Source organism: Meleagris gallopavo, chromosome 8 (assembly GCF_000146605.3).
Source record: "Meleagris gallopavo isolate NT-WF06-2002-E0010 breed Aviagen turkey brand Nicholas breeding stock chromosome 8, Turkey_5.1, whole genome shotgun sequence".
In the NCBI taxonomy this organism is placed as follows: domain Eukaryota; kingdom Metazoa; phylum Chordata; class Aves; order Galliformes; family Phasianidae; genus Meleagris; species Meleagris gallopavo.
In genome coordinates, this window is record NC_015018.2 from 30,282,055 (window position 1) to 30,301,003 (window position 18,949).

Sequence of the window (18,949 nt, forward strand, 5' to 3'; positions counted from 1 at the left end):
GTGGATTACATAGGAGACAAATGGCAGGAGGGGATGGTGCCGGTTCCAAAGGAGGCTGCTCCGATGCGTGTGTCACTGTGGTCCCTCCCATCGATCGCGCTGCAAACACGCTAACATGCCTGTGCTCCCTGCATCGTGCCACTCCGTCCTTCTTTTGGGCTCTGGGAAATTGGTGATTTAAAAGCACTGCCTGGATGTACCACTTTTGCCTCTGATCTGTGTCAACACAAAGCACGTTGCCTAATATTTAAGTATTGCTATAAATCAATACCTTACGCCAGCTGCACAAAGGATGCATGAGCATGAAAGAAAGGGCATCCCCTCTCGAGCCGTGTAATTACAGTAAGCTAGGGCAAGGGCTGCGCCAACCGGCTGCGTTTTGACAACTTTATCACTTCCACTCAGAAAATCCTTCTTTATTTAGATTCCTGTGGAATGCCATCATCGGTTTGGCACTGTTTCCACGCCTATAAATGGTAGACTTTTATTAAGGCTTTGTGTGCGTGTGCTTCCAGGGTACATTGTTTGAGACTTGTTTGTATGGCAGTTCAGATAAACTATGCAGAGAGAAAATCCCCTGCCCACAGACTTACTACCAGGAAAAAAACATTTCAAGGCTTTTTCTGTACATTTTTCAAACAAGTCAAGCCACAGATGAACACATTTTCTGATTTTCCCCTTACTTGCTGACATATTTTTGGGGCTACTATCTTCTAAGCCTGCCCAAACCACCCAGCTGTGTATCTCAGCTCCTGGAAAGGGAAGGGAGAAGAGGAGCCACCATTCATTTTTATTGTTTTAGAGCTTAACGACAAGCTTTTAGTTTTAAGCACAGCCCTATTACTTTAACAGCTATATCACTTCCCTTATAGGCACCTGCAGAAGGAAATCAGGGAGGTTATTTTATATGCCTGATAAAACAGCAAATTAATAATAAGAAAAGACTTAGGTAATGGCCAAAGGTAAGTCGAATCCTGAGTAATGCCATCAGCTATCTGATGAATTCAGTCAAAACAATGCTAACCGTTTCCTTGATGAACACATTTATGCCTGATAACAGCGGTAAAAAGTCGATCTGCAGCAAACCCCGTGGTCCTAATTGCTCAGCGAGCGCCGTATCTGATCTCCCATTCTCCACAAACAACAGGATGGAAAGCTTACCCACGGCCGCGTTACCTGACATGCTGCTCACTGTTAGCTGAAGTTGGCTGAGCAAATAAAATATTTAGAATTTAACCACACAGGCAGAACCAGCATCTCTAGCTGTGTGTAGCCTTATAAAAAAGCCCTTTTCTAAATAGGAAAGACACCTAATATTTTGGCACAAAACCCGACTTCGCCTGCCTCACATTTCGTAGGAATACACACAAACAACAACAGAATGACTCTAAACTACCACACAGACAAAGATCCTTAGGAGATTACTTGGTTCGGGCGATGCCATCGTGGAGACAATGACAGGAGGCCCCGTGCGCCTGCTGAGCTTCGGATACGGGGAGAGCTGTGCAGGGAATGCGGGGCCGGCTGGGGCCAGGCTGCTGTCCCCGGGTGCACCCGGCCGGCGGAGGAGCTGCGGGCTGCCATGTGGGCTGGGGGCTGGCGATGCCGCCGTCCGCTCTCTCTTCATCAGCTCCATGGGCACAGTGTAGGTGGTCGGGTACGCCGTTTTGGGGCTGGCATGCGGGTTGGCCGTGGTCATGGGTGTGCCAGAAGGAGCGGAATAGGTGGACGTCGGCCGTGGGTGCATGTTGCAAGGCAGGGGAGTGTTGTATCCAGAATTGGAGAGGAATTGCGGTCCCTGCGGAGTGCCGGTGGGGTAGGTGGTCTCCAGTAGGTGCTGGGTCGGGGCGCTGGATGGCCGCCGGTGCATCTCCCCGGCCCTCGGGGAGGGTGGCTGCAATGGAGGCTGTGGGGCGGCGAGGCCATCAGCGGCCGGTCCTGAGCCCACGCTCAGCCCGTAGTCGCCCGGTAGCTCGCTGCGGTGGCTGAAGCTGTTGGAGCGAGTCCTGGGGCGCAGCGATCCGCTCCTCCGCTCCTGCCGCTGCAGCTGCATTTCGGCCTTGTAGTTGTGGGCGATGCGTGACAGCACACGTGCCTGTCCCAGGTTGGGAGCCACCGACTTGATGTCGTTCTCCTCCATCATGGCCAGCAGGTTGGGCGAGTCGAAGCCCTGCTGCAGCAGAGCGGCGAAGGTGCTCTCCGAGACACCCTCAGCACGCAGCAATGCCACAAATTCAGGGTCGAAGCTCCTCTTCCCCTCCTGCCCGGGGAAGGCCGTAGGCACCGGCGGGTGGGTCGGTGCCACCGCCATCGTCTCATAGCTGTCGTAGGGGCCCTTGGTGCTGGCGCCCTCCCGACCCGGCCCATAGCCACCAGCGGGATCCACCACTAAGCATGTTGGGACAGCCTGTCTGCTGCCCGCCACCTCGGCAGGCCGCTCAGCCCCATCACCATAGGCTGGACGGCCAGGGAAGTTCGGTGGCTCTGCTCCGTATCGCAGGCCAGGGGGCTCCGTGCTGTACCGTGCTGGCGAGACGTCCCTGTTGCGCAGTCGCTGCCCATCCATGGCCATTTTGGGGTCCCTGTAGAGGCGGGCGGCCTCTGGGGGTGCAGGCGGGCGGCCCGGAGCCTGGTCCCAGGACAGCCGGCTGCCTGGAGCCCCGTAGCCTGCCGGCGGCCGGCTCACTGCCTGGTAGCAACGAGGGTCCTTGGGTGACCTAGCGGCCAAGGACGGGTCGCTGTAGTAATCCTGGGTGCCCCGTCCCGCCATGACTGCCTGCCGGTCACAGTAGGTGAAGTCAGGGACAGAGCCCTTCCTGAGGGGCCCCGGGGCGAAGGCAGCATCCTGGTAGGGGTACGCCTCTTGCTTCAGCTCCGCACCGCCCTGCAAGATGATATCGTTGGCACGGAGGCCCGGCGGCTCATACCAGCCGCCCTCACCGCCATAGGTCAGGGAGCTCCTCCGGCCCGGCGGCCTCTGGTACTCGAAAGCATTCTCACCCTCCCAGGCGCCCTCGTACCAACCGGCGGCATCCCAGCTCTGCGAGCGGCCGATGTTGGGGTGCTTGCTGGGGATGGGCATCACAACCGCACTGCTTGCTCCCACTGGGACGGAGAAGTGCAGGCACCTTCCTTCTCACCGCTTCCCCAGCCAGCATCAGCAGCAGACCATGCCCGGCCCGAGCCCTCCCTTCACAAGCCTACCAGCGGCTTTATCTTCCCAAGTGTCGCCTGAATTATTAATTCTTCGAAACTTTAGGAGGCGAAGCATGTAACCCGGCCTGGCTGCGCGGCGGTGGGGGAAGGACCTTCCTGTGCAGCACGGCCGCAGAAGAGGGCCGCTGCACTCAGCTCCGATGCTTTATCCTCTGTGCTCGGGACAGTGCGCTCACATGGACAACTGGCCGAGCAGCGCAGGGATTAGGGGCTAAATAAAACCGCTAAAGCCTTTCCTCCATGTGACATCATTTTAGCCCGATGAAATCTCCTGCACCAACCCAGCCAGCAATCTCAATGCAATTTCTCCCCATAGGGTAACTTTTTTTTTGTCATGTTGCTTTTGACACATTTTTCATCTGCTTCAGTTGTCTCCTTCCTCGTAAATTCACCACTCCCATCCACACCGGCGCCTGCGGAGAATGAGCCATGAGATAACAGAACGTGCATCCGCACGGCCCCACGCACACGTACAAAAATAAAAAGGAAAGCTCCAATGTCAGCTCAATCTTAATCCGCCCTGATGAAATGCTAATCCACTGCACACAGCTAAGGACAAATGAAATGGGAGCAAGCAGGCAGGCCTATAAAAAGACCACTGCAGGAATAGAGGAGCGATTAGAAATTAGTTAGGTATCTGTTTAACACTTTATGGATATTGTAATTTGCTTTGGAAATTACGTTTTTTGTTGTTGTAGTTTCAAATTAGGAGGCACCAAGAGGATTCTTTACATTATTATCATAATACGCAAATCCTTTCATCATCGCAGGACAGAAAATTGTGGAGGTGTAATCTGGAATGTATAATTTTAAGACCCTACCAGAGGTCACGGGCAAGGAGGGGAAGATCAAAGGATCTAAACCCCAGCCCTATCAAACAAAAAAAGGAGTAAGAGACCTCTGCCTATTATCTCCTGTTTCCTTCGGAAAAAAAAACAGAACACCCAACATGTTTATGAGATAGAAAAATACTCAGAGACATCAGAATCTCGTGGTATTCATATGGCTTAAGTTTTGTTTTTGTTTTTTACAGTTAGAGTACGCAAAAGGATTCATATGGAATCACACCACAGAAAATTGTTATTTGGAAGCATAATAAAAATTTCCATATACAGTTACCATTTTCAGAGAAGCTATTCAAATGGCTCCCCAAAACACATTTCTAACTTATCGTATGCTGCTTCTGCTCTCATATTCCTTTTCCTAGAAGAACAGGTCATCCAGTACTTATGTACTGAACCACTGAGTGAAGCAACATTTTCCTTTTCTAATTAAAACACTTAGAAGGAAACAATTTTGTTCCTCTCTGCAGCAATAACAAATTTCTTCACCTCAAACACGTGCCTTCCAGGACGGACTCAGCAAAGGGGGAACAGCCACCTTCGGTCTGTTTGCAAGACAGCTTCTGTGTTTTCACTGCAAATCCACAATAAATGTTTGGTGCACTAGCCATCACATGATAGACTTTTGTGCTATTATGATAGCTAAATCACTAATACAGTCTAATGCTTCTACTTGCCTATCATACTAATGCCTCTGGGCTACATTTCTGACCCAAATACTGACAGGATCTTTGAGTAATCCCTAAATTTCTTTATTGCAGTAAATATTACAAATCCTCTTCAAACATTCTCTCCTCCAGTTCTGTCCCCAAGAACCACAGCCTTTAAAATTATGTTGGATATTACACAGACATGCAAAACATGGGCCCCAAAAGATTATTTATGCAATTCACAGAGAGTATCTGATTGGTATCATATTGAATTAACTAACGAACTTAAGGCACATTGGAAAATTTCTTCTTTTGTGAGAATCAAAATGGGAAGACTCATTTGTGGCTTACAAATAAAACAGAGAACATTCTAACAAACAAAAACATTTTATTACAACAACATTTTGGTAAAGAATAAAATGTATTCCCCACTGGATATGGAGAGATCTGTTCCATTTGTTTGCTCTGAAGCCACAGAAGAAAAGTCCTAAAAATGTATATGCAAGAATAATAAAATACTCGTCTATAGATCAAGGGCATCTTCCATCATTGTTTTCAAAGAAATTGGTAATGAACTTAGCCACCACGCTAAGCCCTAGTTGGCAACGGGAAAAAAACATGTCACAGAGAAATTAAATTCTCTATGTGTTGATCTTGAACAAGGGAAGTCAGAAGGGAGCTCTGAGCATTTACTGCCTCTGAAAAAACCAAAGGCTTCAATAAGCCCTTGGGTCGCTGCCCTGGGGCAGCCCGGTCTGGTGGTTGGCAATCCTGCACAGAGCAGGAGGTTGAAACTAGATGGTCACTATGGTCCTTTTCAACCCAGGCCATTCTATGATTCTATGATGGACACATGAAGAAACTTCATCCAACCCAACAGATCAGGGAAAGTGGCACCTATGTGGGTTCAGCAGGAGCCAAAGACCCATCTCCAAGATCCCCTCAGCCCCAGAAGCAGCTCACACACCCCAAGTACCACTGCATCAGTCCCCCCAGGTGCAAGACCTGGGGCAGCAGGACGTGCTCAGACCATGCTTGCCCAACACAAGCAAGGAAACTTCAACTTTGGACCAATGCCGGGAGCATTCTGACATAATGGATGACTTACTGTATGCACACAGTCCTCCATGGATCAAATCACCGATTCCTGCTAAGCATGGGTAAAGGTCTGCAGGATCAGGGGCTGTGGGCCTGCAGTAGATGTCCTTACAGTAGGATGTTACGCTTGCTCTGAGTCAAGAAATGCATATGAAATGACTGGAATGAAATATTTACAGATGGATAGTAAGGTTCTTTTATTTTCCTTCCTTTTGCAACAGCTCTCTGCACAAATACCAGTGCTCTGTAGCTATTTCTGAGCTCAGAACCAGGTGGCAATTGCCAGGAGAGGGTATGGGGGCATAAGAGCCCAACCCAACCCAATGCAATCCAACCCAATGCAACCCAACTGATCCCAGCTGCACCTCACAGAGAAGAGGAGGGTGTGGGCACCAGCACTCCTGCCATGAAGGGAGATAAGGACTGCTGGACAGACAAAAAATGTATTTTCCCTTTATCTTTTAATTCTAGAGGTATTTAGGGGGAAAAAAAAAAACACATACAGAGGCAAAAGGAAAAAAAAAAAGCTGATCAAGAGATTAAATGCTCTGGTATTTCTGATCACGTGAAAAATGCACAGTTGTGGCTCTGTACACTGGGTTTCAATTTAGTGCTGGTATAATACATAGTACATCATGCTACCAACTACAGAAGTCTCCTCTGAAAAAAAAACAAATGAGAAGAAAGGTGGGCCCACCACTCAAACACCATGGTCAAAATGGACGGAATGAGATCTGCTTCTGCAAATCTTTCCCAGTGGGTCTGGAACAAACCTCTTCCACAGTGGTAAAGAGCTCAGCTTTCTTCCAGTGAGGAGAAAGCCTGTTACACATGTAAAAACCATGGAAAGAAATCAGGATGCTAAATCTGCAACACAAATTTGTAAACAACATCTTTTGGTGTCTGCAGTGCTGACTCGAGGGAGAATGGATGTGAAATGTAATTCACAATGATATAAAACATTTCATTTTGAATTCTGAGAGCAAGCTGCTGGAAAAATTACCCTGGGTAACAAAACAGTACACTTTCTCTTCATCTTGCTTTTTATTATGTTAAAATACTTTTCAAGTACAAGTTTAAACGTTGTTTCCGCTGGAAACGTGATCTTTTTTAAAAAACATAATAAAGTGTCGATGTTTTCTCCCAAATTATTTTCTTGTGGCAGAATATGGAACTGAAACAACATTTGCCAGGTGTCAATTTGCCGGACTGGTGGCTAAAACTAAGGTAAATCAGTATTGGAAAGGCTATTTCCCCCTCTGAGGCAAAGAAACCCTACCTGTGGTAGTGAGGAATCCTCCAGAGAATAACTACATCTCCTGTTAATGGACAGAGCAGGTATCAGAAAACCCAGGCTTTATGCTTTGCTCTGCCACTGTCAGCAAGCAAATTGCTTAATTTCTTAGTCGCAGGTTTCCCTTCCATCAAGAGGGATATAATAACACAGCCCTATCACACTCAGATGGTGTTAAGATTAATCTGTGTTTGTAATACGCTTCAGGTGACAAGGTACAAAGCACCAGAAAGCTGATGGGGGGATAAGCAGCTCTGCCCTCAGCGCCTGCACTTGAAGGACCAGGTGTGATGGTGCCCAATGGCCCCAGTCTCAGGAGCCTTTTGGGGTGTCTGCTCCTTGTGTGCAGCTCGCAGGGCACTGGGAAGCAGAACTGGGCTGGAGCTGAGCTACACGGTGCCGAACAGCAGATGTGACGGAGAGGAAAAGGAGCAGTGTGAGCTCCAAGTGATGTACACACATGGACAAACCTCAAAGAAAAAACTGGGGGAAGAAATGCAGGAAGAAAATGTTCCAAATCCTCGGAAATGACTGCATTTGCTAAAATTTGGCTCTGCAGAAATCTCTCGCAGCGGCAATAAGCACTCAGCATAGATGGACTTTCTAATGGCCTCCCGAAATTAGAGGCGTACAAAGAGAAAATTAGCAGGATTGTGCAGGAATCATTTTCGATAATCAAAGGAACAGAACAGCATCTGAAAGCACTCAGCTCTTGAAGCCATGCCACATGCTTTTTACCAATTTCCAAACCAAAAGCGTGGATGCTTTGTAAGTTCAACAAAACCCCCTCAAACACCAACTCAGTGCGTTACAACAGAACGCACTGAAGATCAGCTGATTATTAAGCAGTCATTGCCTCCTGTAACTCTGCATTTTGATGACTTGAGAGCATGAAACAAAAGCTGACGTCCGCGTGTAACCCAGCCAGGGATGGGTGGAAGTAACTGCTGGCTCATGTGCATGATGAGCCCAGTGATGTGCTCACGCTGTGCCCAACTGGGATTTGGAACTGGGGTCAGCTTCCAGAAACGGGCAGCTCCCACCAGTTAGTATCACGAGAACAACAAGAATTTCACATAAGGAAACTACAGTCACCTCTGCTATTTCCAGCCAGCACCACGTCTTGCATCGCACCATCTATGTGCCAACAACTTTGATGTGAGGGATGCACCTACCTCCCATTACCCCGCATGTATGGCAGGATGAGGGTACCAGCATCTCAAGGGACACACAGAATCAAAGAATGGCCCAGGTTGGAAGGGACCTCAAGGATCATCAACCCTCCTGTCACAGGCAGGGCCACCAACCTCCACATTTCATACTAGACCAGGCTTCCCAGGGCCCCATCCAACCTGGCCTTGAACACCTCCAGGGATGGGAATTCATCACCCCGTGCTGCCCAGCTCTCTGCAAAGCTTGGTTGATTTACCACAGGGCTTGAAAAGTGTGTTGTGACTAACAAATGTGAGAAGCTATGGAGCTTCCAAAAGCCATTCGCGTTCAAAACAAGAAGTCCATCTGCAAAACATACTTTGAGCTGTCAGAATGAACCCTACAGGCTCTTGAATCTTCAATGGGAAACAATTTTGCCTTCAAGTATTGGGAGAGACCAGTACAAGTTAGCATAAAAAGTATTGCGACATCCCTGGTTCAACAAAGGGATAATAAATACATCAGCTGTATCCCTATACCATGCAACTGCACCCTGCCAAGGACTACAAACCAAAAATCAATCTGGATGCTGAACAGCAGTCGAAAAGCCAGCAGACAAGGCTCAACAATTTGTGAAGATCTAATCTAGGAACGCTCTTCAAAATAATCCTCTGGAAATCACATCAAGCACCTTGTCTCCAAATCTAGGTATTAGACCTCCAGGTCAAAATTCATCATTTGTAATAAGAATTTGGGATCAAGATTTAAATAGCACGTGTAATGAAAAGCATAGGAATTATATCTGTCCCAGAAAGCAGCAGAGAAATCCATTGTTAAATGAATATATATTGTAATTCTGAACTCTGCCATGCATGTCTGGGCTTTGCATAAAAAATAATTAATTACTAGGTTGTAACACGGTCCTGAGGAGATAAACAGGCTGGAGTGCAGACTGCTTCCCTGCTTTACTTTCCCTGATGATGCCAAGAGCTTGAAACATGTACCTTCCCTGCAGACTCAACACAATTATATATGTGTATATATATATATGCATTTATATGCATAAAAACAATTTTATTTTATTTTTTTTAAAGATCAACTTATTTTATTATGACACTGCAATAATGAAAGATTCCACTGTGGAGGGACCATCACTGCAGGCACGTCTTACTGCACTGCCCAGCTCTCCATGGGGACAGCAGGGATGACCCCAAGGCTGAAGCTGACAGCCCCACTCCCTCTGCTTTGGCTGACTGGCTGATTCATTCCAAAAGCTGTTAACGTCAGCAGGCAGTGACACTATTTTCTCCCAAAAATATCCACTATTTTGTGAACCAAAGCTATTTATTAGTAAGTTTTGAGGTGCTAGGTGGCAGTAGAGAGTGTAAAAGACAACCTAAAAAAAAAAAAGACACAAGTTTACAGAGTTAAGCTAGGGGGCTACATGAAAGTGTCATTAAGATCAATGCCATTTAAAGCTTAAGGCAAAGCAAAAATGCACAACCAACTCTAGAAAACTTGCACTCTGCAGAAAGCTCTCAAATATAACACAGATAATGAAAACCTTCACTGTTTTGGCAGAGATCCACTACATCTGTTTGTAGATAACAAAAAATATAAAAGAAAAGTTATGTAATGCATTTCTCTGCAGCTTTATTTTACTATGTAGCCAGATGTCCCACTCCTGTCAAAATATTTATTGGTAAATAGTCTGTAGAGTCAGTATCAAAGCTAAAAATTTGGTCTGGATCCAGACATCGTCAATCCTTGGGAGACAGACATGAGTTTTTCCTGGTGTTTGGGAGGAAAATCCATCCCATTCTCATCCGTCCTTGAGGACTGATCCTTTCCCATCACATATCTGAAAGGTAAGTAGCCAGCTGGAGGTGGCTTTGGCAGCACTCCCAAATGCAGCAATAGGGCAGCCCCACGGCTGCTGCTCACGCAACACCTCTGCTCCACATCTCCTCGCATAGTCCAGAGGTATTGTCATTTCTCCGAGTAATCTTCAAATGAGGAGGAGGATTTAGAGTAAGAGAAGAAAGCCAGATACAGTGACAACGTGTTAATCCATAAACCAGTTAATTTAAATGGGAAATGGGGTAAGGATGAAAATTAAGCCGAAGGTATTGAAGTCATCAGCTGTAATTGTTTCTTAATTGATGGCATGAAGTTGGAAAGCTTGTTACATAGACCCTTGTCTTACGGCTGGAGAAAATGGGAAAATACAAGGTGGGCTTAAGAGTTAGATGCATATTAAATTGTTGTAAATGTGGGCTTACATGCAAAGACAACACAACAGAACTATTTTTCCCTACCTATATAGCACTCAAGTCACAGGAAAGTCGCATCTTGCAGTAGCTTGAGTCACATATCTATTACAAAGAGGTTGCATACCAAATTCATGATTTTTTTCTTCCTGTAACCTTATCTAAATGTGTCTTACTCTCTACTGGTTGCCCGGGGGATTTTGTCAGGCTGGCTTCATATCTGGCTCAAGTCCTACATCTTGTCGTGCGTATCCCCCTGTGGCGTGTCACTGGAGATAGACTGCACACCAGTGAACGCATAGAGAAAAAATCTACACCAAGCTGGAAAACTACTCGAGCAGCCCACGCCTCACTGCTGTAAGGACAACAGCCCACTGGGAAATAGGAGATAGGCTGGAGCCCTGCCACAAAGCAGAAAATGCCCACTCACGTATAGAGCAGCCCAGCAAAAGGGTTGAAAATCATGGAAGAAGTTTGTATAACGCCTGTGAATCCACTGCGGTTGCTAGAATTCTCTTCACCCATAGGATTGTTTAATTAGAAAAAAAATCGTAGAATTTTAACAAATACTAATATTAACAAAAGGGTAGCTAAGAACAATGCTGAACGACACACTTCCCAACGCCTGAATTGGTAGAACGAGTCGCAGCCTAACTTTTGTCTGAATTTAAAGTCATTTCTGGAACCTCCTTAAAGGCTGATGGACTTCATATGGACTCTTGGTGAGGAGATAGCAGCCAAACAGAACTTCAGAGAAATCAAATCAAGACAGGGTGCAATGGCAGAGCATCTGACAAATGTTTTCTCTAGGCAAAATGTGGCAAGCAAGCCTTCCTTACAAGCCTGATGGTTTATGTGCTTTGAGGTGGAAACTCAAAAAAAAATACATAAAAAGCTTTATATGGGGGGGAAATCCTGGTACTGTGTTTTATAATTACAGAACAAAGAAAGCCAAACCCACCAGACAAAAATAAAGGTCTGTATTTGTTCTAAATAAGTCAGTTTTACTCAGGACAAGCAGTTTCTTCCATGTTTGATATCATCTTTAACTCATTGTTTCTCGTCAAATGACTAGTGGTGATAAGAATTTCCTGAGATAATGGGATTCTATTTCTAAGCTGTAAAAATAAGTATTATCAGATGCTACTTGGCATTCAAATTTCCAAGAATGGAAGAAAATTCCTCCACCCAAATATCAAACATCCTCATTTTGGTCACAGTTACATTATCCAAAGGAGCAAGCAGCTTTCCAATGCTGCCCAGTCACTGTCCAGACCTGCAGACAGGCAGCGTTCTGGAACAGGGATGCCAAGCACTGAAACAATTCAATTTTATGGCATTACATGTATCACAGTGCCTAATAACTGGCTATTTCTTACACAGTACCATGCAAAAAAAAACAAACGCTAAGGGGGGAAACAAGAGACTGCCAGAAATCAGCTCCCTTGTACAACTTTTATTTTGACTACCTGGTGGTTTTCAATTATGTTTTACAAACTGTGTTTCCACAGGCAAAGCTCCTCAAGCTCCTCTATTTTTTCAGCCCCAATGGATTGCACTTTCTGAATGAGAACCTGTTTTTTGTTGTTATTGGTGTCTGAGCCAGAATCTCCAGGACACACAGTCCAACTACTGCTGAAAAGCCCAGAACCATGACAATTCTTCTGGGGCACTTCTGTCAAAGGGCTTGTTTTGTTTTTTTTTTAATGGCATCACAAGCAGGAATATTAAGCCCACTTTTAAGGATGAGAAACTGAAATAAAGAGCAAGTAAAAAGCACCCCTGACAAAGATCCAGGACTTTATTTACCAGCATACCTGGCATTACATTGTGCATTTATTCAAATATTACTGGTTTGCACTGACTTCCATCACAGGCAGAAATGTGGAATTCCTGCCCACCTCGAAACGACTTAACCAGCCCCATGTAGCCACAGCCAAGATAAATTCGTTGATGACAAAACCATCCCTTCCTTCCCCAAATTCCCTCCTGCGTTTCACGGAGGAGCTCCCACCCTCATGGCAGCTCCTTTCCAGATCTGGGTGCTTTGTTTAACCACCAGGTGTCATCCACAGAAACCCTCCTTAATGAGGCCTGGGTCAAAACCCAGAACCAGCACCACCACTGCAGCCAAAGAAATAACGAGCCACTGACCCAGCCAGGAACAAAGTGTTGCCCAGTCTGTCTTGATTTTGCATGATTCTTAAGCTCTCCTGTTTCTCTTCCTTTGAACAGCCACAAATTTGGTGGGGAAACATGAGAAAGGAGAGAGTGCTCCATCCCATCCCAAAACTATAGGGCTGGAAGGCAAACACCTGGGGAACAGAAGCCAATAGTAGCTCCAAAAGCCAAGAGACCCTTGCACTGAGCACTGGAAGTACGATGTTTCTGAGTTGGCATTTATCAGGCACAGAACACACCAAAGGCCCTAAGAGCAAACAAAAGCCACAGAGAGCTTGTGTGGCACTTCAGTGGTTGTGCTGTTGTACCCGGCGCCGACAGCTCTGGTGGCACACAGTGATGTGTAAGGACATGATTCCCCATTAGATAACGACAAATCCCAAAGTGAGAACTCCATCAGGAAACGTCTGGGCTCACTTGGCCTTGCCATTATTTTTCCTCTTTGCTTCTTGTTCACCTCAGGGCTGCCACTTTCTGGGTGTGTGTGTGTTGAAAGCTTAACTGACTCATAAACGTCAGTGCAAACTTTAACCTATAAAGCCAAGCATTAAAATTTCACGGCTCTGGAGCTGCAGACAGCAGAGCAGCATGGCTGCGATGCTACGGAGCAGAGGCAGCACTGGGCATCACTGGAGAGAAATTCAGTGGGGTTGGGAAACCTGAGCTTTACACAGAGATAAGATACTGTCATCAGCATCTTGGCTGTGCCACCACTACTGCCATGTCCCTGCTAGGTACGCAAAGCACCATGCATCTCTAAAGGGACGCAGAGGAGTCCCCCTGATGACAGCATGCCCAAGTGTCCACCAGTGTCCAACAGGGATGCGTGCGAGCTTCACTGCATTCAAAGGCCAAGAAATAGCCCCAAATTTGGGAACAACAGCGGGCACGCTCCTGCCACCACAGCCACCCTGCTGCACAATTTAGACTCCTTTTTTCCCAAGCAGAGCAGGAGGGCACTGTGGCTTCCACACTGCACGCCGGGAGCTCTGCTTTGTTTCTAGCACAGCAAATCCAACATTCCTCACCATCTCCTGCTTAGAGGCGGCTCAACAGTTTTTGCTGGAACTTCTTTTTTTAAATTCACCCTGAGGAAAAAACTCATGATGAAATGGAAAAATTCAGCTGAAACAAATGTAAAAAAGTATCAAAATTACAAGCGAATGGGAAGAGAATTGAAATAAGAGGTGCTGGACAAGTCTAACTAGACACAGCACCAGCAGCACCACCTCTAAGGCATATTTGGGCTCGCTACGTAATCAGCCACGATGCCACAAACAGGAACTCTGTAAACCACTCCGCACATTATTTTCCGAAACCCCAGCCCTGACTGGATCCATCTTTCCACCCGCATGGATCCAATTACAGCATCAGCACCCAAACTCTCTGGCACAACCAGAAAGAAGTGGGTAAGCTGAGGCTTTGCTTCGTTCTGACAGGCACCACAAACCCCTTTAATTCTTAGCAGGTTGCTCCAAATGGCATTATTGCAGGCTGTTTTGCCCTAATATTTATTTATCCTCTTAAGTATGCACCATTATCCCACTTGTAGTTTTCTAGGGAGCAAAGCTGGTTACCTGGTGCAGAGCTCACCCCTTGGATAGAGCTTAGCAGGAAAAGGAGCTCTGTCATATAAAGACCTCCTAATTGTACACACAAAAATCATGGAGGCACTGTGTAATGCAATGAAACCAAACTCCCTAACTTCCTGGAAGACTCATAAACCTGCACATAAAGGCATCTTCAAAGATACCACCACCCTTTGTACAGCCTGGATTACTTTTTCACGCCAGATACACGTTTAACAGAGACACAGAAATGCTGCAGCTTCTTAAAACACTCTTTTAGTACCGTGGCAGTTTGTAAGCTATTTCCCTCAACGTGTGCCTGTTATGTTTCCAGCAGCCTCCTATTAAGAACCACTGCTCAGCAGCAGTTTGTGCAGCACAGCACAGACATGGGGCTTTAAGTAGTACTCCTTGGACAGAGCTTACAGCATGCAGGGGGAGCACAAGGATGGTTCAGCTCCAGAGGTGCCATCACCCTGCTGCACTGATTGACATCCCTTCCTGTGCATGCTGTAAAAGGGATGGGACAGCATACCAACCTGCTAACAAGCACAGAAATCCCCTGTGTACTACCAGTTATCTTCCCATCAGTTCAACACAGTTCTGCATTCCATCCGTTTGTTTAAAGAGAAAAGCTGCACGAATGCTTCCACTGAACAAAGACTTGTAGAATTATTCAGGTTGGGAAAAGACCCATCAGACCACCAAGTCCAGCCACCCAACAGGAACCCTTCAACAGCCGCCTGACTTCTCGTTGTATTTCACCATGTGCTCTGTGTACCTTTCAAGACAACACCAAGAGAAAAGCTTGTTATTTCAAGGTGTGTTTTCAGCAGCTGGAACATCCACTCCTCTGTGCTCTCCTATGCTATAATCCAAGTAGGTGATTATAATAAAAAATAGCCATCAGAGATGTTCAGTATGAACTATCACAGTCCTATAAGCCTGGTATTTTGTGAAATCCCATCTCTCTGCATTTTTCAAGGTAGCTTTTACAATGCTGCTTACAGCACACAGTCATGATCTGTTGCTTATAAATACAAGTGTCTTACAACATGAATCCCACCCCTAAAATCAAATCACAACACAGCTGGCAAATGACAAAGTACACTTTAAATAGTTATGTCTTCTGCATGTTTACAGATTAAGAAAGAATATCTTCTGACCAAGAAAGAAGAAGAAAGTTCATATATCAGAGGAAAATAATCTAAACTTCAATCACATCTAAAGCTCTGTTAGCAGGTTTGTCGTACAATCCTTTTGAATTTCTTGTACACTCAGCAACTCGATCTGATAGTAAACATCAAACCAGGAAGGCAGCTTTTGAACATCCAGGCTCAGCTGACACAACTCTTTTAAGTCGAGTTCAAAGTAAATTTTGAAGATGAGATACTGTACTACACCTGAGTGTTTATGACATTCAAAAGGAGAAATATGCAACTACAAGCTGCAGCACACTTTGGATACCCCTTCCCGGCTCCTCACCTCTTTCTGCTTTGCTTTCACCTCTCCAAAATCTACAGGGCTTCATATCCTGCCCAGGGACACAGTGCTGCTCACATTCGAATCCCATTTGGGATGGGTTAATGAAACGAAGAGACAGGGTTGCTTCTCCAGCTTTATGTATGACATGATTAAACGAAGAGCTGATTTTCTGTTCCTGTCAGCTGTTCTCTGAGCTTAGCATTCAGCTCCCTATCGATGCTGCTGCTTTCTGGGCAATACTCAGGCTGCTCATGGGGCTGTGTGTGTACAGGAGGGCACGACGCTCACCCTGATCTAAAGCTAAACAACTCATGACAAGTGGAGAGCAACAGCTCTGGCATGCTGGAGCAAGCAATACGTAACACAAATACCCATCCCAAAGCCACCTTGTCCCAATGCTCAGCATTTTACCCACCCTGGAAGCTGCACAAACCCCACACACTTTGCTGAAACAAATGCAGTAAGCTCCCATGTGAGCTCTGCGCTTTCATCCAAGAGCAAAACCTGTTTCACTTGGTTGGCATTCAAATAATACAGCAACTTGTTACCCTGCAGGTCGCTGTTCATCCTAAGAGCAGATAAAAACTGGAGCTCTTTAAGAGATATGACTTATGATATTTTTCCTAAAATAATACTCTGCTCAGCTTTTGCCACTGATGATAAAACTTCCATGAGTGTCAGTTTGTGTAAGAGAAGTACCAGAGTGTACACCTGAAAGTCAGAGGTTGTTTGCCATCACTTGACTTCCATCATAAGTTATTTCACGTGAGCTAGAATAGGAAAAGATTAGCTACAGACTTCTGCTGGAAAATGGAATAAATAGAAGGTAAGAGTCAGCTGTCCCACTGTAACACACAATAAAGAACAATTTACAGCAAATCTGTCTTATCATCACAACCAACAAAACAAAAGCCATTCTAACAATCTGTTACAAAGTGTATGAAATATCACAGAGTGGCTTGGGTTGGAAGGGACCACAAGGATCAAGTTTCAATGACATTATTTTTCAAGAACTATCTACGAATTTCCATCCACTTTCAGAAGATATTCATTGTTATGAGCGATGGTCAACTCCCATATCCACGAAGCAGCAGCTGTGAGAGAACCAAATCTCTGCCTTGCCAAAGCCTTAAGGCGAGTGGTAGCTGTGTGGGAATGGAGGACTGAGCTTTACCAAAACTCCCCAAGGGCAGCAGGGCAGGGCTCATGCCAGTGGTGTGGGACATGACAGTGGGTAATTAAACAGTCTGTGAACATGACTGTGGGGAGGAATGAATGGAACCAGTGTGTCCCTTGCCAATACTTCAACACCAATACCATGTAGTTTGTGCCAACCCAGAAGATGGGAGATCTAGCCATGGACCTGGCTAGGACCTGGTTTCTGAGTGCTGTGTAAAACAAGGACAAGTGAGGTAATTCTACTTTAACAGTCTGTCATCTTTCATAGAAATGCTGGAATATCCTCTTACCTTCACAAATTCTGTCCAGTCGCTGCCGCTTGACTTTGTGTTTATCTACAAGTGCCATTCTTGATGGTAGTTTCCAACTTTCTGATTCAAAAAGCAAAGCAGTCCCCCGGGAACTCAGGAAAACTCACAGGAGTCGGCATGCATACCGCCAGTATCGATCCTGTCGAGAGGAGAGGAGCTGGTAAATAGGATTTCCAACCCACCCAACTCAGCAGGCTTTCTGCAGCCAGGGCTGTGGGTTTAGCACTTCCAGCCCTGCGTCCCTCCAGATCCTACACCGCCAACCGAGCGTGCAGCCCCTTCATCTTCCCTGGGATCAGAAAACCCAGCATTGTACAAGAGAATTGCCAAAGCGCTGCCTGGCCTTCCGAGTTTTATTTCTGCCTTAAAAATCTATTCCTAGCAGACAAAATCCATTAAGCTATTTTGTAGGCTCACAGATACTGAATGATTATTAGAGAGTACATAAAAAAGGGAAAGCAGCTTTTGCTCTGCCAGTACTTTTACACACACAGACATACACACAGCCTGGCCCAGCAGAAGTCACCAAAGCCCTTGACTTTCCAACTAGACCTTGATGCACGTTCTAGCTGCCACCGTGGCCCGACCTGCATACTTTCTACTGAGCACACATTTAAATGCAATGAAATAACACAATCCATACACCCTGACATTCGCAAGAATGCCCCACAATGGGACAACAGCTGCAGGGTCTTCTGCACTGTGATAACACAGAGGAAGAACCTGAACTTCTTAGCTCAGGTGGGCCACTCTGGTTTCTACAGGTTCCCAGTGCTTGAAGCCGGGCTCAGGCTGCGGTCCTGAAGGTGCAGCACAGTATTTGCCCCAGCAACTGCATTGCAAGGCTCAGGGCTGAGCCTTTCACAGAATATCTACAGTTGTGTCAATGAATGAAGACATAAGGTGAAGAGACTTCATGCTGACAGCTGAATTCCAACAGCCCAACACGGCACACACTGATCTTTTACCGACTTATGTTATACAGCCAGCAACCCAATAGTGAGCTATCCTCTCGGATGTTTTAAGGAGACGGGTTCCCAGATATGAGCTGCAAGCCCTCCAGGGATGCGTCCTGCCTCCAGTCCCACTCTTTTCTGTCCGTATCACATTGCCAAAAGAGCAAACTAGTGGAAACAAAAGCCTTACCAGAACAGAAGGGGAAGGGGAAGACGGGCACGAGGAGTGAGAAATCCTTTCCTGAGTGGCCATCTGCACCCAGCTGCAAGCTCTGGCCGCTCTGCACGCAGCTAAGTCAAGGGATGTCCTCATTGGAAACACTGGCTCCTGCTTCCTGTTCCACAGAGCACGACCAGCAGCACTCAGCTCATCCCTGCAGCACAGTCACACATTCCCTTGGTGGGTTCATCCCTCTCCAGCAGCTCCTGGACTGTGCAAGCGAAAGCCTCCGGGTTAACAAACCCATGGGCTGGGCTGTGTACACCAGGGTGAGGGCTCTAACAAAGCCACTGCAGAGCGAGACGACAATTTCATGGAGATTATTGTTATTATTATAAATGGTTATCAATTATGCATCACGTTGATAGTTAATTTATAAAAGGAAAACGGTTGTGTTGGTACAACTGAATTCTGACTCAGGGAAGATGGGCAATTTCCTGGTAGTTAATGGCCAATTTCCCAGCAGCACAACTGCAGCGTAATCTCTGAGATTTATAGCAATAATTAATTGATTTTTTTTTTTTTTT

General features: G+C 46.1%; 1 protein-coding gene across 2 annotated transcripts in view; it reads right to left on the minus strand.

Moving 5' to 3' along the window:
• CTBP2 (C-terminal binding protein 2) overlaps positions 1-17,385 on the minus strand; it is a 46,605-nt gene extending 29,220 nt beyond the window's left edge. Inside the window, exon 1 of one of the 2 annotated variants that reach the window (XM_010714859.3) lies at positions 17,226-17,385. In XM_010714859.3, the coding sequence (XP_010713161.1) occupies positions 17,226-17,283 (58 nt within the window). In that variant the 5' untranslated portion in view covers positions 17,284-17,385. Of the gene's footprint in view, positions 1-1,425; positions 3,162-17,225 lie in introns of those variants that run through there. The other variant, XM_019617872.2, reaches the window with a different exon arrangement.
• Positions 17,386-18,949: the final 1,564 nt, after the last annotated feature.